Below are 20,345 nucleotides of genomic sequence, written 5' to 3'. Positions count from 1 at the left end.
AATGTAGATTGTGAGGCAAACAAACAATAATACCAAATCAAAAAGCACCACTTCAGGCACTTGATAGCAACTAAATCTCAAGAACAGCAGAATGATATATACACACTGGGTTTCCGTCCTCTTGAAGTCAACCCACTTGCACCTTTGAACGAGATGCCCGACCTCAGCAGTATCAAGCATCGAAATAAGATTTCGGTGTATGTACGTGCGTGCGTGCGTGCATGTGTGTGTGCGTGTCACTTGCAGACTGCCAGTTAAAGCACGGTTCTTTAATAAAGTCTATTCTGATGCCATTACGGCTAAGGTCACCGTTTTCTATACAACCCCACCCCCTTCAAGACAGAGAAACAAAAGGAGGACAGCAAGCTTTATTCCTCTTTAACGGCCTTGCTGGCCACTAGGCTCCTCTTCCTGCTGTTCCTCTCATTGACTGCAACCAAACATTTTGTTCCACTCAGTGTATGTGTCCAGTTCTTTTTGTGATATACTGGGCTGGATTTTGCAAAGAACATTTTCAAAGTCCTGGTAAGTGACAGGCCTCAGCTGGCTGGGCAGGATGGCTGAAAGGTCAGAACCCGGTGCGGCGTGGAGAGGTCCCACCACCGCCTCCTGGCACAGTCGTGCCATGTCAAGACCCGAGAAGCCCTCCGTTCGCTGGACGAGCAGTGCGACCTCTTTGTCATTGAGGCAGTAGTTGTGCTGGGAGAGCTGCTGACTGATTATCTGGTGCCTTGCTGTGCTGTCAGGTAATGGGATGAGGAGCCGCTTGGAGAAGTACCTCCGCAGAGGCTCGTCGATCTCCTCTGGCTTACTGGTGGAGCAAACGACCACCACGTGGTCCTCAGCCGACGTCAAGATGCTGTCCAGCTGCATGAGGAGCTCACTCTTGACTCTGCCTGCTGGGCTCTCCTCGGTGAGTTGGGCCGAGAGCAGAGTGTCCACCTCACTGATGAAAACCACCGCTGGCTGACGACACCGTGCAACCAGGAATGAGGCACGGACGATCTTCTCGCCCTCGCCCAGCCACTTGGTCACCAGTGCAGAGCTGCTGAGGTGAAGAAATACCGCTCCCAGCTGGCTGGCTATGCACCGGCCCAGCAACGTTCGGCCTGTTCCCTGAGGTCCAAATAAGAGGATGCTCCGAGGTAATGCGGTGAGTCCACTGAACACATCCGGCCTCAACATAGGCCACAAAACCTCCTCTTTTATTGTAGCTTTGGCCAGCTCCAGTCCAGCAATGTCGCTCCAATCCACAGGAGGCCCCTGCTGCACAACCTCCGTGGTGACCAGCTCCACAAGGTGCGGTTCGCTGCCCTTCAGCTGCTCCTCCGCAGGATGGGTGGATGAGGTAGCTGTGCCGACGCCCGACCCTGGCATCGGGTGGGAAAGATGCTGCCTGTGCTCGTCGTTGTGCTCACCGATAATGGGGGACGCAAATTTGCCGAACGACTCGCCAGATCGCGATCCTCCTATGGAGCTTTTTGCCGAAGCATAGGACGGAGGGGTTAGTGCCCTGCCGGACTGACTGCTAAATTTTCTTTGCTGATCTGAGGGCATCAGCTGCTTCGTAGGCTTAAATGCCAAAGACGATGCCTCAGCATTTCTGTCAAATCCATTCCCTCTGCTCGTGTTTGAAATGCTGTTGTCCGGCATTCTATACATGGGGCTCTGAGTGGAGCGCTGTTGGCTGTAGCTGAAATTTCCATAACTGGAGTCCATTTCTCCTTGCCCGGTCATATAGAAAGCTTTACGCTTCAGCGAATTGGCCGAACTGCTGTTCAGAGGTGTTGGTGCAATTGGCGCAAGGTTGTGGGACTGGTACGAGTAGCCAGGGAGTGTAGAGGGGGGCAAGGGTGTGGGAGCTGCTATACCCGACGGCAAGTAGGCTGAGGGAGGCGGGGCACCCCCCGGGCTGTACCCTGGGGCTACGGCAGTCTGTGGGGGATACCCTGCCGGAGGATAATTGTAGCTGGAGATGTTTGGGGAGCCAGTGTTGTAACCAGGCACAAGGGCTGGAGGAGGGGGTGGGGGCGGTGGCTGCAGGAGCCCGGCGCTGTGCAAAGGTGATGGGTGGGGTGACGGGAGAGCGGAGCCTGACTGCCCACCATAGCTCGAATGCAGGTAGGAGCCATTGTAGCCAGTGCCATATTCCTGAGAGGGGAGTCCCGAGTGCAGGCTGGCCACCGCATGACTGGAACAGCTGCTGTTGGAGTAGCTAGGTTCTGCCAGGCTACTGGCTGCACCCGGGGAGCTGCCGACGCTGGCGGAAACGTCCGCCGGGGGCAAGGCAGCCGGTACTCCAGCCTTGCTCACAGATATCACGTCCGGGACACAGTTCATCGAGTAGACTCCCTCCTGCCAGGTTTCGCCATCCGATTTCCGCCCGTTCAGAAGGCCTGGGGCGGCATCCGAGTAGGAGCTCAGCAGTGCTCTCTCACTCGGTCCCTCCAAAATCCCGGAGTACTTCTCGGCGTACTTCTTCAGGAGATTGGAGGCAGTCAGTGCGGAGATGTCGTCATTGGCCCAGGAATACTGGTATGTCCGCTGCAAGTGTCCCCTGTAGACCTCGGCCTTGTGCGCCGGAGAGCGGGTGGTGGAGGAGATGTCGAAGTGCTGCTCGGCCCACTGCGCATGCTCCGGGGTCCACTGCATCTTTAGACCTGCATTTCGACAACAACGAAGAGACAAAGTGATTTTTAACACAATGTACGTTTGTGACCTGTCAAATAGATGATCATCTCAGTGCAATCCAGAGCCAGAATAAAGTCATGGATCACAGTCTGAGCAGACGACACACCTGGAGGACTTACTCTTTTAACATGTCACCGGAACCCCAAAGACATGATCTTTTTACCTCTAAGCCAAGTTTTTCTGCAAACCTTCTCTCCACCACCCATATAATAAATATGGGAAACTGCTGACAGATCACATCGAAGGTACTGCACTGATTTGGGACCCAGCACCTAGTTAGCACAGTATAATGCACCCTGCACAGAACAATATGACACAGACATTGCAGGTCACTCTATAATCCAACTCTCATCTAAAGCGGTCTGAGACAGTTTCAAATCTGCTTGGCGGAGTGCAGCAAACCAATCTCCCAGGCAGCGCTCTGCTGCTTTCATCACACAAAGCCCACAGCTCGGTATGAATTACAACGGCCCTCTCACTGCCTCCCGGCCCGCAGTGTACACACTCAGGGAAAAACAAGTCTCACTCGTCTTTGTCTTTCCCCGGCCTCCTTTTGTTGCCTCCAGGGCTCAAAAGGCACTATCCGTTTAATCCCAGACTCCATCTGCAAATGCCAGCAGTTACATGCGCTGTCATCCCAGACCCAGTGTGCAATGATCAGAGATGCATTCTGCACAATAACAGGTTGGGAAGTAATGACTGTCACTTCTTTTCTTTTTTATGGTTTGCTTTCTTTAAGCCTTTAACTGATGTAGAAGGTCTCCGTGGGGTGGGAACAGAGAGGGAGAGTGCTTCAAGCCCACATCTTGATGACTCCTTCCCCAGAGGGCTACACAGCTGGATCAACATCAGCAGGCCCACTTCTGAACGTGACTGTCCCACGACCTATGAGAAGAGACAGTGACGGCAGCGGACGAGGCTGGGTGATCACTTTGTTACCAGCCGTCCGGCCCATTCCTCCCCTCGCCGCCCGAATACAGTCTCCTATTTAAAAGAGCCCACTGAAGTCATGTGGGTGGTGAGAGGTGGATCCATCAGACCTGTGTTTGTCGAGCAGACGCACGCACGCACGCACGCATGCACGCACGCGCGCGCACACACACACACACACACACACACATCTCTCCTTAAAGCACCCAGCATAGTCCTGGTAGGGGGACTGCAGAGAGGTGTTTATTTGGAAACAAGAACGATGTGCAGATTCCCACATGACTTCCTCCCAGCCGCTTGCTGAGCCGCTGTGCCAGACACAGAGAGCTAATTAGCAGGATGATGCTGCGCTAATTGTGTTAATTTACAAGGTTTTAGTCAAAGAGAATCGTGCCGGGGCTGGCACGGCTGTCAGGCTTCCAAGCTAATGATTAAGAAATGCCAAAGACAAAGAGCACAGCTATAAACACAGTCAGGCTTACATAGGGGTCCATCACTCCATGATAAATAAAAATGAACTTTAGATACAGCAGAAAATATCAGAACTTGCTTAATGCCTTGAAAAAATAGATCAAAATCTTTTAAAAACCAGGAAAATTTGTTCAATTTCCACACATAACACATGCTTCAGATTTCATTTTGAAAGGTATTCTTTTATTTATAATTTGTTTATAACAAAATGACATTTATAAAATGTATTAACATGATGGAAATCTTAACGCTACTGCTACAACAAAAGTTTGAAATATTATAGTTGATGTCTGATAAATCTACATGCTTGAACAAACCTGCTGAACTCAGCACACAGGAAGTTAATACAATTTTGTATAAGCTTGCTAATACATGGTAGTGTGATACTCTGAATTTATTTGTCTTCTCCAGTTTTGTACTTATATTTTTAATCCCTGCACCTGTTAAAGATTTTCAGCTTGATTCATAAACATACTGCACCTCATCATGACTTACCCTGAACCACATGAAATAAGGAGTGTGGGAGGAACCTTGGCAATACGACAGAAGTGTGAAGCATTTTAAGAGTGACAAAACTAAGGTAATAACAGTACACTCAAAAGAGCTTCCAGCAAAGTTACGGTCTATCACATTAATGGATGTAATGAGACATCTGACACCTTCAGATGAAAGATATTTGGTTAAAACCATTCCACAACTTAATTCAAAAATCGCTTGGTGACAGGCACGAGACTTTTCACATTCAGCCCAAGTACAATAGCTTCCCTACAGCTCAGTGTGGGTTTTAGAGAAAGGGGGCTTTGAGTCACACAGTTTAAACTCGGCATAATTATAAGTCTTTACAAATTTAATATCTGAAAATTAAAAATACCTTTCTGCCCCTGGTTTTTAAAACCCTTTTTCGATGGCATCACATCTGCATAAAGCATGACTTTGAACGATCGCAGACGAAGCTTCTACCTAGACACTTTAACAGGTACGTTCAGCATAAGCATCAATGCTTAATTTAACAGATTGTGACCAAGATGGGGATAAATGAATGAATGGAAAAATAAAGAAAGGAGATGTGTTCCAAAGATAGACAACAGCCAGTGGACCTTATTAGGACATAGTCGCGCTACTGATGGTCATACACCCACTGCCTTACTGAGGCTGAGGGACGCAAGTGTATCAGGTGTGCAAATATGTACTGTTAATCAATTCTTTAATTATTAAATAAATGCATACATAGAACAATAACTAAGACAAAATGCTACAGAAATAATGGCTCAATTTGTACCTGGCTTTTAGTTTTACCACATGAGGGTACTGTACTATGGTTGGCAAGCCCTAGATTTAAATTCTCCCCCTGAAACGTGATTACAGACATATTGGACACAATTAACAAGGATCATGGCTAGTGCTGGAAATTTTTAAAAAAAAAAAAAATGCATTTTTTTCTCTGCTCATAGGCTGGCGCAGTCTATCATCTGTTTATAATGCTCGGCTGCCCGTGTAAAAGAATCCACAAACTAACTCCTCGTGTTGTGTGCTGGACTCGCTCAGGGGAGCAAGGTTCAGCTTTCAGCAGCAGGAGGAGGAGGGGAGAGGGGAAAAAAGGCAGAAAGCTCTGCACGTCGGCAAAGAGAGAGAGAGACATGGGGTGGGGGGTGGGAGTGTGTGCGAGAGAGAGCGAGAGAGAGAGAAAGAGAGAGCGAGAGAGAGAGAGAGCCAGCTGAAAAGTGGGGGTTGGGGAAGGAAGTAGAGGGAAAAAGAAACACATTCAGAGAAGCGGTCACCTCCATCTGCACCAGCTGGTCAGTCCAGTCTTAAAACGTGCACGCGCACACACACACGCACACACACACACACACAGCATAACCCTAAGGGAAGCAGGCTCACATCGTGTCCAGGAGAAGGTCATAATCCAAACACCCCCATGTTTTTTTCTGTATATCCATAAAGCAAAAAAGACCAACAAATGCTCAACAGTTGGGTATAAATTATTCTAATGTTTTCAATTTGACAAACGTCTGCTCATTTGCACATGCATGTACAATTGTACCTGTGTATTCATGTGGACACAGTGTATATAAATGCCCTTCCTCTATGTTTCAAGTGCCATAATTAGTGGATGTTCCATTAGTGGAATAGTTTCTCATTGGCTCCAGGGCGTGAGCTCAAATTCCACTGATTAGCAACTCTCAGGGCCCTGAAAAGGCCTTTGTATAATTCAGCAGAGTCTGCTGGTCAACATTTCAGGCCAGCAGCTCCCCAACCGACAGTGATGTATCAACTACTCGCATTCATGCGAACTTTAAGGCAAACCTTGCTGATCAGCGTAGATTACATTTTATTTTCAAAATGTATGCTCCCTGACAAAAAAAGGACATGGCAGCCTATGACCAGTGCTTCATGAGAAAAGCACACTGTTTTATAAAAAAGGAATTAAAAACGAATACATTATGCATTTATGATTACTAATGTTATTTAAATGAATGCATGCCCATTGACCTCTGTGATCTGCACCTAGAACAACACACTAAGATTTGGGAATGTAATATGGCAGCTCCCCAAAGCAATGCCGTTAAAAGTTTTATTTTTTCATCCCTCATCAGTCATGAAGTGGTTGTATACATTTTTTTTCCTGTCAAATGACAGTGGACTTCTACTCATTATAAATACACTTTGTCATATCTTTCATGCACTAGGTACTGTTTAAAAAGCAGGCTGTATATTAGGTAAAGTTGCATTACATTGATAAGGGCACATTTTTTCCCCAAAAATTTTTACAATGTCAATAAATAAATATTAAATTCAACATGTTCCACTCACTTTACTTGAAAAACAATGGAATGGGAAAAAAAATGTACTCACCAATTAATAACAAAATTAAATTAAGCAAATTAGAAAACTCTGATTTCTAATGTGTTAAACAGATAACAATATAGACAGAGATTAATACATATACTTTGAATTCTTAGCATTGCATTAGCTAAAAATATTCCAGTATGTCAAAAAATAAGTGAATAAAAGTTCTAGATGCAATGCAACACAAATGGTGACACCAAACCACAAATAAAACTCACAGCAAATCAGTATATTAACAGCACCATTAAGGAAGAAGAAGAAGAAAAAAAAAAATCTATGCAGAATTTAATTTTTACTGCATTTAATTTCTGTCAGTGCAGTCATCACCAAAGCAGGAAGAGAAACAGAGAGGCTGACCTTTTTGGGAACTATTAATCTTGGTAGCCTTTGCTGTTTTTAAGCAAACACGACTGTGCCTCCGCTCTGTCCATCCAATTTCCCAGTGCGTAAATTGGACCGCCGCGCGCACAATTCTCTATTCATTACAGCGCTGCTGAAAGGAAGCACAGAGGTGGCCGCCGCGTTTTCTGTGTGCAATGCCTTCTAGCAGGATTCCCAAGCATCAAGGCACAGAAATTTCTCCTTTTTTTTTTTTTTCCTGGGGGGTGTTGGAGGGGAGTAAATGGAGGGGGGTGAGGGGAGCGGGGGGGGTAGAACTGTCGTAATTGAAACGTGGCCTAATCAGACTCATTACTGTTTTCAGCAATTTGCACCACCAAAGATGCTTATTAGGTAACTGTGTTTAATAAACCGCTCTTTAGAAAAATAACTGTAATGAGCTCTTTAAAGTCAGTCTTCAGCGCGATTATGCGCTGGAAGTGTTTGCCGGGCAGGAGCAGACTGCGACGTTTCCTAATGTCATAATTAAGCGGCGCGCGCGCGCGGAGCCGGCTCCTCCGGAGCGTGCGAGACGGCGGCAGGCGCCCGAGCAGCAAAAACACTCTAGAATGAGCTGAAAAATATTTATAATTACTGATCATTACTGCGCTGGGATTTTCATCAGCACATGTAAACAATATTATGAGGGCTTTCCATTTTACATTGTGTGCACGCGCTGCCGTGACACTTCTTCTGTTGGCTGCGGCGCTGCCGTCTAAACCAAGCGCAACGCGGCACAAGTGGAATAACAATATATAGTTGTTGTATTTATAAATTAAAGCCTAAAGTGTGTTTAAACAAGATCGCAATTAGCACACATTTCTGCCAGAGTTTTACTCTAAAATTCAATGTGAGCTGGGAAGTGAATCCAATTCATCTCGCGTATCAAGATGAGGCCGTTTAAATTCGATTTGGAAAGCGACGCACCAGTCAGTGAAATGAATCTTAAAGACCGGGCGGCACCACTTAACCCCTAATTTAGTGGAACGTGCGCGCGAGGGGTCAGCGCTGTTGCGCGCGCGCCGCTGTGCAGGGCTCACGCCGCGCCGTTCGCGGTGGCTGCGCGCTCCGGCGCCACGCGACAGGTGACGGTCGGCCGAACTGTCACATCACACGGCAGAACAAAAGCCTCGCACAACAGCACAGCCACAGGCGAGAGTAGCGGCACCCTACCTGGAGTGTAAAATCATTTAATTATACACTCTAAATACAATTAATTAACTAATTAGCCTTTAACGAGTGTCACGGACTGCAATCTACATTATTTCAGGTTTTTGGCTAATTGACTCAACTGCAGCGCCATCAAATATTTGTGGTGTGGAGGAAAATCAAAACGCTGCAAAGCAGCACCAGAAGGTGTGGAATAAGGCGGCAAATAGCACTTCGGCGAGCGATTTAGCGTGGAAGTGAACATGGGTGGCAAAGGCGGAGTGTTCAGTGCGGCGGCGGCGGCAGCGGCGGATCGAGTGGGACGGGAGGCGTTTGTTCACGTCGGCCCGCCTGGAAAATGACGCCCGTGCTGCACCTCCAGCGCTACACGCTGTAAGCGCTCGCGCAACTGCCAGTCACAGCGTTCGAGTGTCCGCGCGCCCTGGAAGGTCGCCTTCGCTCCCCCCAACCCCCTTAGAACCATTAGCTGTCACCTGTCTGACATTTTCGAATAGACCCTCAAAAAATTAGGAAGGTCTTGGAACACAAAATCCTCACAAATTCATGTTTGGGTGCATTTCTTTGCAAGTCAACTGATTCTATTCTCTACTAGCGCGCGCGTGCGCGCGCGCGCACAGACGGAGCACTCACTTTGAAGTGAGCAATTTAAATGGGCCCGAAGTCGGCAGCCGCACCAGGAGGAGAGACTAGAGAGACACGTGTTTGGAGAAGGAACCAAGTGTGGGCAGAGGCACTAATGGCATCCGAAGTAATCTTCACAAGAAATGCAACAAAACGTGCGCAACAGTGGGCACTACCCAGAGTTCTCCTTCACTCGGTCAAGAATAAGTGCTAACGACACGGGGGAATCTCTGCTGGAAAATCACACAGCAACAACACGGGCAAATAAGCAGCTTTAGTTTAAATCGGGGGGGTGCAGCAGTGAAATGCATTCCATCCAACGATAGAAAGCAGCTCTAACAATGAAATCGGATAAATTCCGTAAATATGTAACGATATATTTTCTAAACTATGAGAAATATATGTACATATAGAATGTAACGTGTGTACGAAATGCTATTACACGTAGCCGCATTAACAAGAGATTGAGCGGTAAATGTTCTATGTAATTTATCTGGTCTCTAAAGGTTACTTATTGCGGCAGAACGGACCTATTTCGTGTTCTGCCCGGCGCAGGTAAGCTCTGATTTGCGTGGTCCAGTGGAGAGAATAAGAGGCCTAAATGGGCCTGCAGTGTTATTTCCCACAGAAATGAAACGTGTTCTGCTGCTTCTCACCTACTGCCTCCCTCCACTGCTGAGGCTCACCAGTTCAGTCACTATGGCAATGCAGCAGCATCAGCAGTAGCAGCAGCAGCAGCAGCAGCAGCAGGACAAGCAGCCGCAAACCCATCGGACACATAAAGACATCATATAAAGAGACAAATTATATTTTTTGCAGGAAACCTGACAATCAGCTGAACATTACACCCGTGCTCTCTGTTCCAACTCAAGTGCAAAGGAATGGATGTAGCAGGACATAAAGCATTTGTTCATATCAACGTGTCTTGAAAATGATACCTTTGCTGCAGTAATGCCATATATTTTAAGCACTTGTTTAACTGTCAGAGTGTTGAAGTGTTTGCGTGCACCTCAAGTTCTCCTTCAGTTTTTTTCCCCCTGCATCACAAGCACTGGCTGTCTCTTATCTGATAAATTCTAAAATATGGCGTAATGAAATTACAGTCCAAGAAGAAGGAGAAAAGTTCTCTGCTGAAAATAGTTTAACTGGATTCTTTTTGCACCTAATTATAAAATACACCCAAGTAGACTGTGGAAAAAAAAGCCAAACGGAAAAGATATTGCCATTAAATCCTAGCATGTAAACCCGACAGGAACGTGTAAAAGTATGCTCCGTGGTTATCTTTGAGGCAGGAAGCCCATCACTAAGGCAGTCAGTTTCCTGTGACAAGATCAGCCTTTGTAATCACAGTAATATTCATGATGCTATTCTCAGAGAAAGGCACTGTACACGCGTGGCCTACTGTGACAGAACTATAATCATCTCAATCTTGTAAACACCTATTATGTGTTTCAAGGCTCCCGCATTCTTAACTGATCCAATGTTCCTCTTTCCTTTTCCCTGAAAGCTCACCACTTCCCGCAGAATCCCCTGGAGGGAACGAGAGCAAAACACACAAGCGTATCGGCGTACCGTTTCCCACATTCGCTCGTGTCTACTACTGTAAATAAAAAGGAACAAACAAATTCCTGTGTCTGTGATTCCACCACCCCCTTCCTCGCCGCCTCCCTCCCCCTCTCCCTAACAATGAGTCATTTACACAATATTCATTTTGAAAAGGGAGCCCTATTGTGATGCGTAGATTAAACCGCTCACTTCTTCCGAAAGAGCCGTTTCCACACGAGTGCTCCCGTGAGCGAGCGCAGAGGAGACCCGGCGGAAACCGGAACCCTGGGTTAGGTGTTATTGATACGTCGCAGGCATTCAAATCCATATCAGACAGGCCGCCGACACTTTGTTTACTCGTTTGTTCCATAATTAAAATAGATTTCATTGTTGAGCCATGATCCTCCTGGAATCTCATTAAATCCTATAGATTCTCGAAATCAGCACAAAACTGTCAACGCGTCCGGCAGGTTCCCCCTCTCGCTCAAAAGACGTTACCGTCAAGCAAACGATCACGAGACCATATTTTCATTACCCTTTCAAAATATAAACACGTAATTTCGGAGAAATTCAGATCAAATTAAATTAAAATTTAAGGTCTCCTCAGCACTGTAAAGCACCCAACTAATCTACATCTTTCCACCTGTATAAATAAAATGAGATAATTATCGAGTGAACATCCACGACATTATGTCTACAATGCACATTTTACTGCGGTAATTATAAATCACCGCAAACATGCTTCTTTCTGATATTAAGTGCAGGCCAAGTACAGTAGAGGCATCATATTTCAAGAGTAGACAATATACATGAACACAGACAGCAGGAAGAGTAATGACCATCCATTATCTTATATTGCTTGCAATAATAATTTTCAAGTGTGTCATTTCACGAAGTATCGTCTATTAGATGCCTGGAACAAAGACGTTCATATATAATCCGAAATTACTATTTAAAGGTCATTACCACATCTGAGGGCACAAAGAGACGGGCTGTCTGTGACCCGCCTTTTCACTCTTTTTCAAACTCTCCAACTTGAAGTTGTTCGGCTTTGAAACATATAATGTAGAAAACCTGCCACGTCGTCCGCGTGAGAACGCAAAACGTGCACATGCATAAAATGCGCGCTTCTCATTTCTCTGCATTAAGCATAAAGAGGTAGAATTAAAAAGTACGAATCAAAGTGTGCACATTTGCCCTCATTTTCGGTGTCTGTTTTGTGACGTGTTTTAAAAGTAGTTCTCCGCACGGCTGCCTTCGCTCCAGAGAGACCCCGCTGCAACAGCTGCGTACAGGGAATATCCCTGGGCTTCTGAATAGTGATAAATGCAAGCAGATGTCAATGAGCCGTTGCCTGTCTGTCACAAGGCCTGATCGCCATTCATTGCTCACTGTGGCGGAAAAGCCCGGGCCGGCAGTGCCGCGAGCCCGCCCTGGCAGATTAGTCTGACATCACCTTCTCTGAATATAAGAGATGGTTAAACTCCAGGTGACACAGTGAATGGCGTTCCTCGTTCAGGAGCCGCCGGGAGAAGTTCACGTGTTAAGAGTTGGCGTCAGCGCTAATGATTGCCACCGAGCGTGGCTGGCGCACGCGCGCGCGCACACACACAAAAAAAAGCCACAATCCTCCAAAAATTAAAAAGGCAGGGCAGGTCAGCACAAGGGTCAACAAGGTACCCCTCCAGCAGAAGTTGCCAGAGATGTGTTTAATATCCCCCACCAGCCAGGGCCAATTGAAACACTCCAGATAAATGCATTGCATCACATGACTTCTTGTTTTGTTTACAAAACATTATAAAGTTGTATACCCTCCAGACTGAATTTCATTTCATTTCCAAAAGCTCTATTAAGAAGTGGATGCATTTTATTACTATTATTTTTCATCACATTCAGGGCTACAGTTATAACAGCACAACTATATTTTTTGATACAAGCGCTTTCACTTGGCGTTCAGTGCAAGTCAAAGCCGATCCTATTGTGGAAATCTGTTCATTAATTACTGTGCAGGTTAAGTTTATTCTGTGCACCCTTTAGTCTGCTTAATCAGCCACTGATTTACACACCACAGCTTAACAAAAAGAAAGCAACAGCGACAACATGTGATGTCAAACACACTGATGTCCTGTGGAGATTACGTCAGGAGATATTCACCTGGACAAAGAGTACTTTTAACACCTTAGCACGTTAGACATGTTTACTACTGCTAGCACAAGGAAGCAATAAATCTTCAGCCAAAAAAAAAAAAATCAAACATCTTTATTCCTATTATTAATGCCAGTGGAACTGGGAGACCGGGAGAAAGTATTCTTTTAAAGTTTAACATGTTTGATTTAAAACAATTTTATTGCGGTCCTTTCACACATTTCATTTCGTCTTACTAAGAATGCAAGAACACTCATGCATCAAGTCAATACTGTTCCCAATATACAGCAAAAAAAAAAAAAAGACTGAATTAATAGGCAATGGATATACTACAGAGTCCCAAAAAATACACGTGTGGCCAGAGACAGAAAGGGCGTTTAGCGAACCTGGATCAGTAAATACTCCTCTGCTGTTTGAACACGAACGCCGCCAAAAACTCCATTTATGACTGATGTATTAGAACCTTCACTGCCTTTACTCTGACGGCAGTCTGAAGTTTGTCTTTACATGAGAACATTGATCTGGGCTCTTTCACTGAATATCAAACATGCTGGCACTGGCTCGCAAATTCACTGTACAGTCAATGTTTTTGAATTATTCATTTGGAGATGCCACGAGATGGCCTCTCCTGCATCTGCTGAGAGGTAGATTTAAATGATCGCACTCAATTGAAACCTGTTATAAATACAGCACATTACTGTCCTTCTTCTGCAATACACCAAATTGCTGCCTAGCAAGAGCACACATATTATATCATTCAGCAATCCTGCTCTATATTAGCCTTGTTACGTGGTCATTCAAATATTTGTTTCATGAAAGATGTCAAAAACATCCGGCAGTCATTTTAGCTACCAATTTAAGGAGTCAAACCAGCAATGTTATGGAAAGCCTTTTTGGGAGAAGGTATGAAAGTTGTTCTGTTACCACCACTGATTTTAAATAGCTTTTTGTATGATAAGAGATATATTAATATAAGCTATTAGTCACTTTTCAAGAGAGCTGCCTTGGAGTGGTTATGAGGAGGACATACCTTTCAACAACGGTATGCGTGCAAGTGGAAAACTAGAGCAAAGAATTTTAAAAAAGTGACAACAGAATGAAAAACGGTAAAAAAAAAGGACATTTGTATGAGTAAATATAATATACTAAAATTCTGTGAAAGCTCTTAGATTTTCCTCTCTACAAAGCAACATAATATATTATTTAAAAAAAAAAAAAAAAAAAATCAGCTTAACCATATGCAGCTATCTGAAACCTGATTGGGAAGGGGGAGCAGACAACATCTGCGAATAAAAACTGAAAAAGTGTGTAATAAAATCACAATGTAACATAATATTTCAGCTGACAAGAATAATGAACAATCAATAAACTCCCTAAATGCGTTAGAAAACGTGCAGAACAGCAGGTGCCCACTGTTAACTAGGCGGCAGCTCCTCTCTGGTTACCGGACCGAATTCTCTTGGTGGCCACTTTTTAACGGCCATCTGAACTGCGCGGACGGGAACACCTCATCGATCCCACTTTTTAACGGATTTATTTGCAGAGCTCTGCTCTAAATGCCATACTGTACTGCTTAACTTCGTTAGGATAAAACGATTAGCGAGTTCACTAAAATAATCAGGAACAACGCTTCTCTGCTTACTGGGGTGTTCTGAGAATTATATATAAATATATATAAAAAAAGAATATTGAAGTAGGCCTTCAGAGCGAATCATTAATTTTAACACCGAGCAAAATCAATACTCATTACTGAGTTTAAAGCTGTCTTTGGGCAGGTGCTCTGCAACTGTGCCAAACACTACTGAGATGGCAGATTTACTGATAACCTCATAATTGATAGGTGTAAAGGACTGTTGACGAATTTTCTGCTTGGTCATTTGAGGTGACCGTGAAAGGGCTGCTTCCGAACGCGTGCGTTGGTACGATTTGCTCCCGGGTACGAGACAGCTCAGGAGAGCCCAGTCGTGTGCGCGGCCCTTTTCGCACCTGATGCAGTTAATCCTGGGGGGGGGTGCTGGGAACCTTTGCAAGGCATCGCTGCACTGCCCAAAGGCGGATCATTAAAGCGTGCCTCCGGAGGGCAGGAAAGGCATGAGCCAATCTTGTCCCTAAATGTGGTTAAAGTCCAGTTCCACATCACCTTGTCAGAGAGTGGAATTGAGCAGGGAAACAGGGCTGCTGGCAGCCATGGATGACCCTCTCTCTCTCTCTTTCTCACACTCACACACACATACACACTCCAGAAGGCTCTCAAGTTAACCTAGGCAAATTGCAATGTGTCTATAAGAGTTCTGAAAAAGATGCTACAATTATTGCATGCGTCGAAATACACCAACACCGCTGCATGAAGGTGTCTGGAAAGAAATATAAAGCTGCTCAAACGATGGGGGCTTCACAGTTTCATTTTTCTCCAACAGAATTGTAATTTCCAGCGTATAGAGCACAGCGGAGAACTTAGCGTAAAATATATTTTGATAGCGTATGCATTTCGCGTGGTGTAGCCTAACGCCCAGGACTACTGCTGTAGTGCAGCTGCCACCAGTATCAGGGTTTGGAGAAACTTTTCTGTGTACAAGGTGTCAATGTCACGCGCTGTCACTCGGCATTTTGCATCGCGGCCTTGCCATCGGCCACCATTGGAATTCAGGCAGAGTGACTGTGCAGGGTTCAGTAGGCTCTGCGCGCGGCTGGATATTCCCACCTCTCTGGGGATCGCTTACTCACTTCAAGGGAGCAGAGCGGGATGAGGCGACCCTGCGGAACGCCGGCTCATTGACCAAAATCTACTCCTCCACAAACATGCACGCTCCCGGTGTCGTCTCCCTATAAGGACGTCTCCGCTGAGACTGACCGGGCACGGCACGCGCTTCACAGGGGGCCCGGGGTGAGCTGGGCTACGGAGAGATTGCGGAAGATGACCGCACTTAGCTGCTTTGCTGCTTCCGAGCGATTTGCCCACGCGAGCGAGCGGTTGTTTGATTTCCTCAAGGAAAGACCGTGGCATTCACAAACACAGATTAATGTTTGTGACCCCGTGTGCATCGGGTTAGTTTATCGCAAATCGTTGCCACGCGGTTCACAGAAGTGAAAACGAAAACCATGCAACGAAATAGCCGTGTTTCACCGCCATCGGTGGTAACGCACCGAAGTTGGGGTAAGTCAAACGCGCAACGTAAGCATGCGGACCGTGACGTACAACAGAGGGCGAGTCCCACAGTGAAGCATTGTGGAGTTGGTGGGTACCACTGCTCAGTACCCTGGTGCCCATGGGGCCATCAGGTGTTAAGCGGGAGGACTATAAGGGTCTTGTCTGAAGAGGCCTACTCCACTGAATGCCAGTACTCAAAATTCAAGCATCTTCAAATAAACACCCGGCTCCTAAGGAAATGTATGAAAAAAATGTGCCCGAAAGAAATCATTCAAAATACCGTCACACGATTAAGAAGCACCAAAATACGGCCCGTAAGGCAATTCTTTTGTTTACCGCGTAAACACCTTCTTGCCAGGTAGTGAACCCACACCGTTCTCATTGTCCAGAGGAAACCATTTTATTGTGGACATTTTATTTTTCCGGACTGTTCTCGGCAGAGGTGTCAGGCTAGGTGCGCGGCTGATGCGTCATTAGCCGTGCTCCTCCAGCAGGGGTGTATTTAAGACCATCTCTCCGTGGCTGAATTACACTCACGCCGTTAAAGAGAAAGTGTCTTAAAACCTCGATACTGGTGGCAACCGTGCCTGGCAAGGGAAAAGACCATGGCAAAAATATATATGTAAAATACATAAAACATGATTTGGAAAATGTTTCCTAGTACATTCCATTCCTTAGCCTACAATAATAAAGAAGCTCAGTTAAAACCACCCATTAAAGGGCAATATTTTACAAAACACCGGGCATTTCTCTACACCGTTCTGAAAGGAGCTGCGGGCCACTTGAAGAGAACGGATGTCTCCCTCGTTTGCCGTACGATCTCTACCGGAGTAATAAAATTTCCTCAATGACACTTTGCCTAGGAAGGGCAACTCTCACCAGAATTCAGTCCTGCAATGGCTTAGCGAAGGAGAGTGATGCTCAACTCATTTTTCTGTTTAGAAACCAGCGCGAGTGCTGTTCCGCGTTCATGCTCGGCCTGTTAAATCCGCAGCGGCAGAAGTCGGTGCTTCAGTGCCAGCAAAGCAGCTTGAATTCTTTAAATCATACATAGAGCACATTCAAAGTCACCTCTTTCAGAAAAAAGTAATATGGAGACAGTTTTTAACTGTCCAGACGTACTGCTTTTGATCAAAGCAAGCAGCATTGTGCACCCTGCTTTTCCATTTTACATTTTCAAATGTTTATCTGAAAATCTTAATTCTGCAAAAATTCAGATTTTTTTTGTTGTATTTTCAGAGCCTTTTAATTGCCCATTGTTTATAAAGTTCAGAGGCTCATAGAAGCCTTGTGACATCCATCAACAAAAAATAATAAATCACTGTTAGTTTTGTGACTGAAAGTCACAAGCAATCAAATTAAATAAATGTGCGTGAGATTTTAATTGATTTAACACAATTAAAAGCATTTTATAATGCACTGAAAAGACAAATGGCACATATTATTTCAGTCCAATTGTTACAGAGAATTGCAGCTAAAACACACTTTGTACAACCATTAAGCTCGTGACCCATCCCCCCCAACCTTGCTGCAAGCTTTTGTGGTCAACTCTGCACAGCCAGGCTATCAATCAAAAGCCAAATACAAATTGATGCCTTTTATACAAAAGTAGCCCAAACCATTGTTTTTAATTACCTATATTAAATAGTAATTAAGAGTCTTTGCTTAGAAGACTAATTAAAAAACTAAGTGGATGAAATGGTCATTAGACAAAGGAGCTTTATTTGTCCACGGCTTCGAATAACACTGTCTGTCGGAGACCAGCTGAAGCGCCGGCTCACTATTGACTAGCGTTCAGGAGTAAGGTCGCTTCTCAGGCGTCGGCTGGACAAAGGTGAAGCTAGGCAACCGAGGCAATCTTTGGTCCAATAAGATGCCGGGATCGCTGTGGCCGTACTGTAATAAAGTTGCTGAGGAGAGGTGGCAAAACTATAAAGGGGAACTTTTCACGAGGAGAAAGCCCGGGAAATTGGTTCGCCCACCGGCCGGCTTTCCCCCGAAGCTCCCAATTGAAGAGCACGGCGTGACGAATCTTCAGCAGGTTAACTTCAATTATTAATCGTCCACAGTTTTTTTTTTTTTTTTTCTCTCCCCGATTCCATTTGCCGTCGTTCCATGCCAATGGCAGCTTTTCTCCAGCAACGTGTGATCTGTGAAGACTTTCTAAAAGCTGACAAAGAAGATGTCCATTGAACGTAGCTATGTTCTAAGAATGGACTGAAGTGCGGTATGAATTGGCTAGCTTAGTTTTTATTCATTTCAATCGACACTAGTAAAAGAAATACGTTCAAATATACAGTTTATACAAATTTATTTGAATTAATCATTTGAAACTAATAATCTAGTGAGAACCTCGTGAAAGGACGGACAATGAGACAGCTACTTGGTCACCTGCTCTTGCTTGTCTATACTCCATTACAACCTTACATACATCTTTGTGTTGTCAGCTGGAAAACAGACCTAGATAACTGCTCTAAAAGACATTTTTATAGAAAAATACTTTAAAAAAAAAATGTGGAGGATAAATAAGAACCTGTGAAGTTGGACAGGATTCAGTGTGAAAGACACTCCTAAGCACTACAGTAGGCCCCTGACACAGACGGATCTGTTTTCAAAGCTAAAGATTTTTCATTGCCTGGGTTTAGCTGTCATTCCAGTATTGATCCACCGAAAGACAAAAGATATAACTCAGCATTAATGCCATTGAGAAGTCAAATGCACAGCTGAGTGAGGGAAGGAGCTGAAAACAAAGGGGCTGCGAGGCTGACAAATGTGTAGAAATAATGTACGTCTCGTCTCTCATCTATAACACGAGGTATAGGAATTCACATGCTCCCTCCTTGAAGAAGATCAGGAGGGAGGAGAAAAAAAAAAAGGCACAATGATTTTTTTTTTTTTTTTTTTTTTTTGCAGATTGAGGACAAGCACTTCAAGGCTGTTCACCTCCAACAGCTTGTCAGTGTTAATAGCACTGAGGCAGCAGGACAGCCAATCAGCAGCAGATGTTCATCGAGTGGTCGCACAAAACATATAAAAAGAATGCTTTAAACCCCCCCGCATCAAACAATCAGAGTTAATAAATATTAATAGCTTCTATTTGAACTTCACTTTTACACTTATGTAAGTACTGTGGTGGCAGCGTCGGCAATTATTCATAGGGAGGCAGAATCACAGCTTATTGGTGTGAAAGTAAGTTGGCAGGCCAAGGGAAGATCTAAGAAGCTGGATATTAAATCGAGATTATATTCCTCTCTGATCTGCCAGAGTATTGAAGTTTCTCTTTTCATATACCTATAGGGTGAGCGCAGCCGAGCCGCTCCCGTTTTTGCGTATTGAAGCTGTCTTCGGTATTGTTTTGCGCCCAGCTTCAGCGGACTATTATAAAAGTGCGCAGGACACATCTGCCTGCCTTTCACATGTTACGAAGCACAGGCGGATGTGTACTGCACACTTTTACAATAGTCCATCGAGGCCCAGTGGCCACAGCCCGGCCTAATGAGCAGAGAGGGGAACTATCTGTAGTGAAGCGCTCATTGGTGGAAGCGTCAACGGCAGCGTTGTCGACGGGTGCGACGCATCAGTGCGCGATGTGTCCAGGCGAGGGGTGGAGCCGGTGTGGAAGGTGGCGGCCAGTTGCGTGGCCCCCGAGACGCGAAGGAAACGAGGCAGGAAGGTCAATGGACCAAAGCTGCTCCAGAGGATAAACAACTGGACAGCACCTTCACTACAGCATGGGTTTCAACTGTACCAGCAGCTGACTGCTTTATATTCCAGGGGCGGAATGAGCATGCGAGGTGTACGGAACACTATGCAGGCGGATCTGGGAACTATGTGGACCAACTGTCTACAGTCAGAATTTGAGAAACATACTGCTCATTATTCGCCCATTTGCCAATGCAATAGAACATTGCTGTATCCATCTGGGTCTATGTGTTATCAGTACCCATAAATAAATTTGACCAGCAAAGCGCTTTCCATTAACACACGAGGAAAATCCACTGTGATTATAAATGTAAACGAAAAAACAGCACATTTAAAAGATGAACATATTTCATTAGGCAGACACGCGTACACAATTATACATGCAGCTGAAAAACGGCTGAATGTCAGTGTGCTGCATTTGCATGTTCTGTGTTCGCCCAATTAAAAGCTAATTAATTAGATACAATTCTATTAGGAAACAAATCCCATTCATCAATATACACAACCCAAGGTCATCCCTTGCTCAAGTGTAAATTGACTTTTAGCATCTCACATACATAAAAACACAATAGAACCATTGCAGATTTAAAAATAAATCTCTGTACCAGGATCTTATTAGATGATTCAATAATTGGACAATCAGCATTAACAATGGACAAGCAGAAGAGAAAATGACCTACAGTATTCATTTCTA

General features: G+C 45.0%; 1 protein-coding gene across 1 annotated transcript in view; it reads right to left on the bottom strand.

Moving 5' to 3' along the window:
* Nucleotides 1-216: 216 nt before the first annotated feature.
* fign (fidgetin) overlaps nt 217-20,345 on the bottom strand; it is a 38,897-nt gene continuing 18,768 nt past the window's right edge. Inside the window, exon 2 of the mRNA XM_029256955.1 lies at nt 217-2,660. Within this exon, the coding sequence (XP_029112788.1) occupies nt 424-2,652 (2,229 nt within the window). The 5' untranslated portion in view covers nt 2,653-2,660 and the 3' untranslated portion in view covers nt 217-423. The remainder of the gene's footprint in view (nt 2,661-20,345) is intronic.

This window comes from Scleropages formosus, chromosome 12 (genome assembly GCF_900964775.1).
Source record: "Scleropages formosus chromosome 12, fSclFor1.1, whole genome shotgun sequence".
Taxonomy (NCBI): Eukaryota; Metazoa; Chordata; class Actinopteri; order Osteoglossiformes; family Osteoglossidae; genus Scleropages; species Scleropages formosus.
The sequence above is the reverse complement of the archived record's forward strand: the minus strand, read 5'-3'. Positions and strand labels throughout refer to the sequence as shown.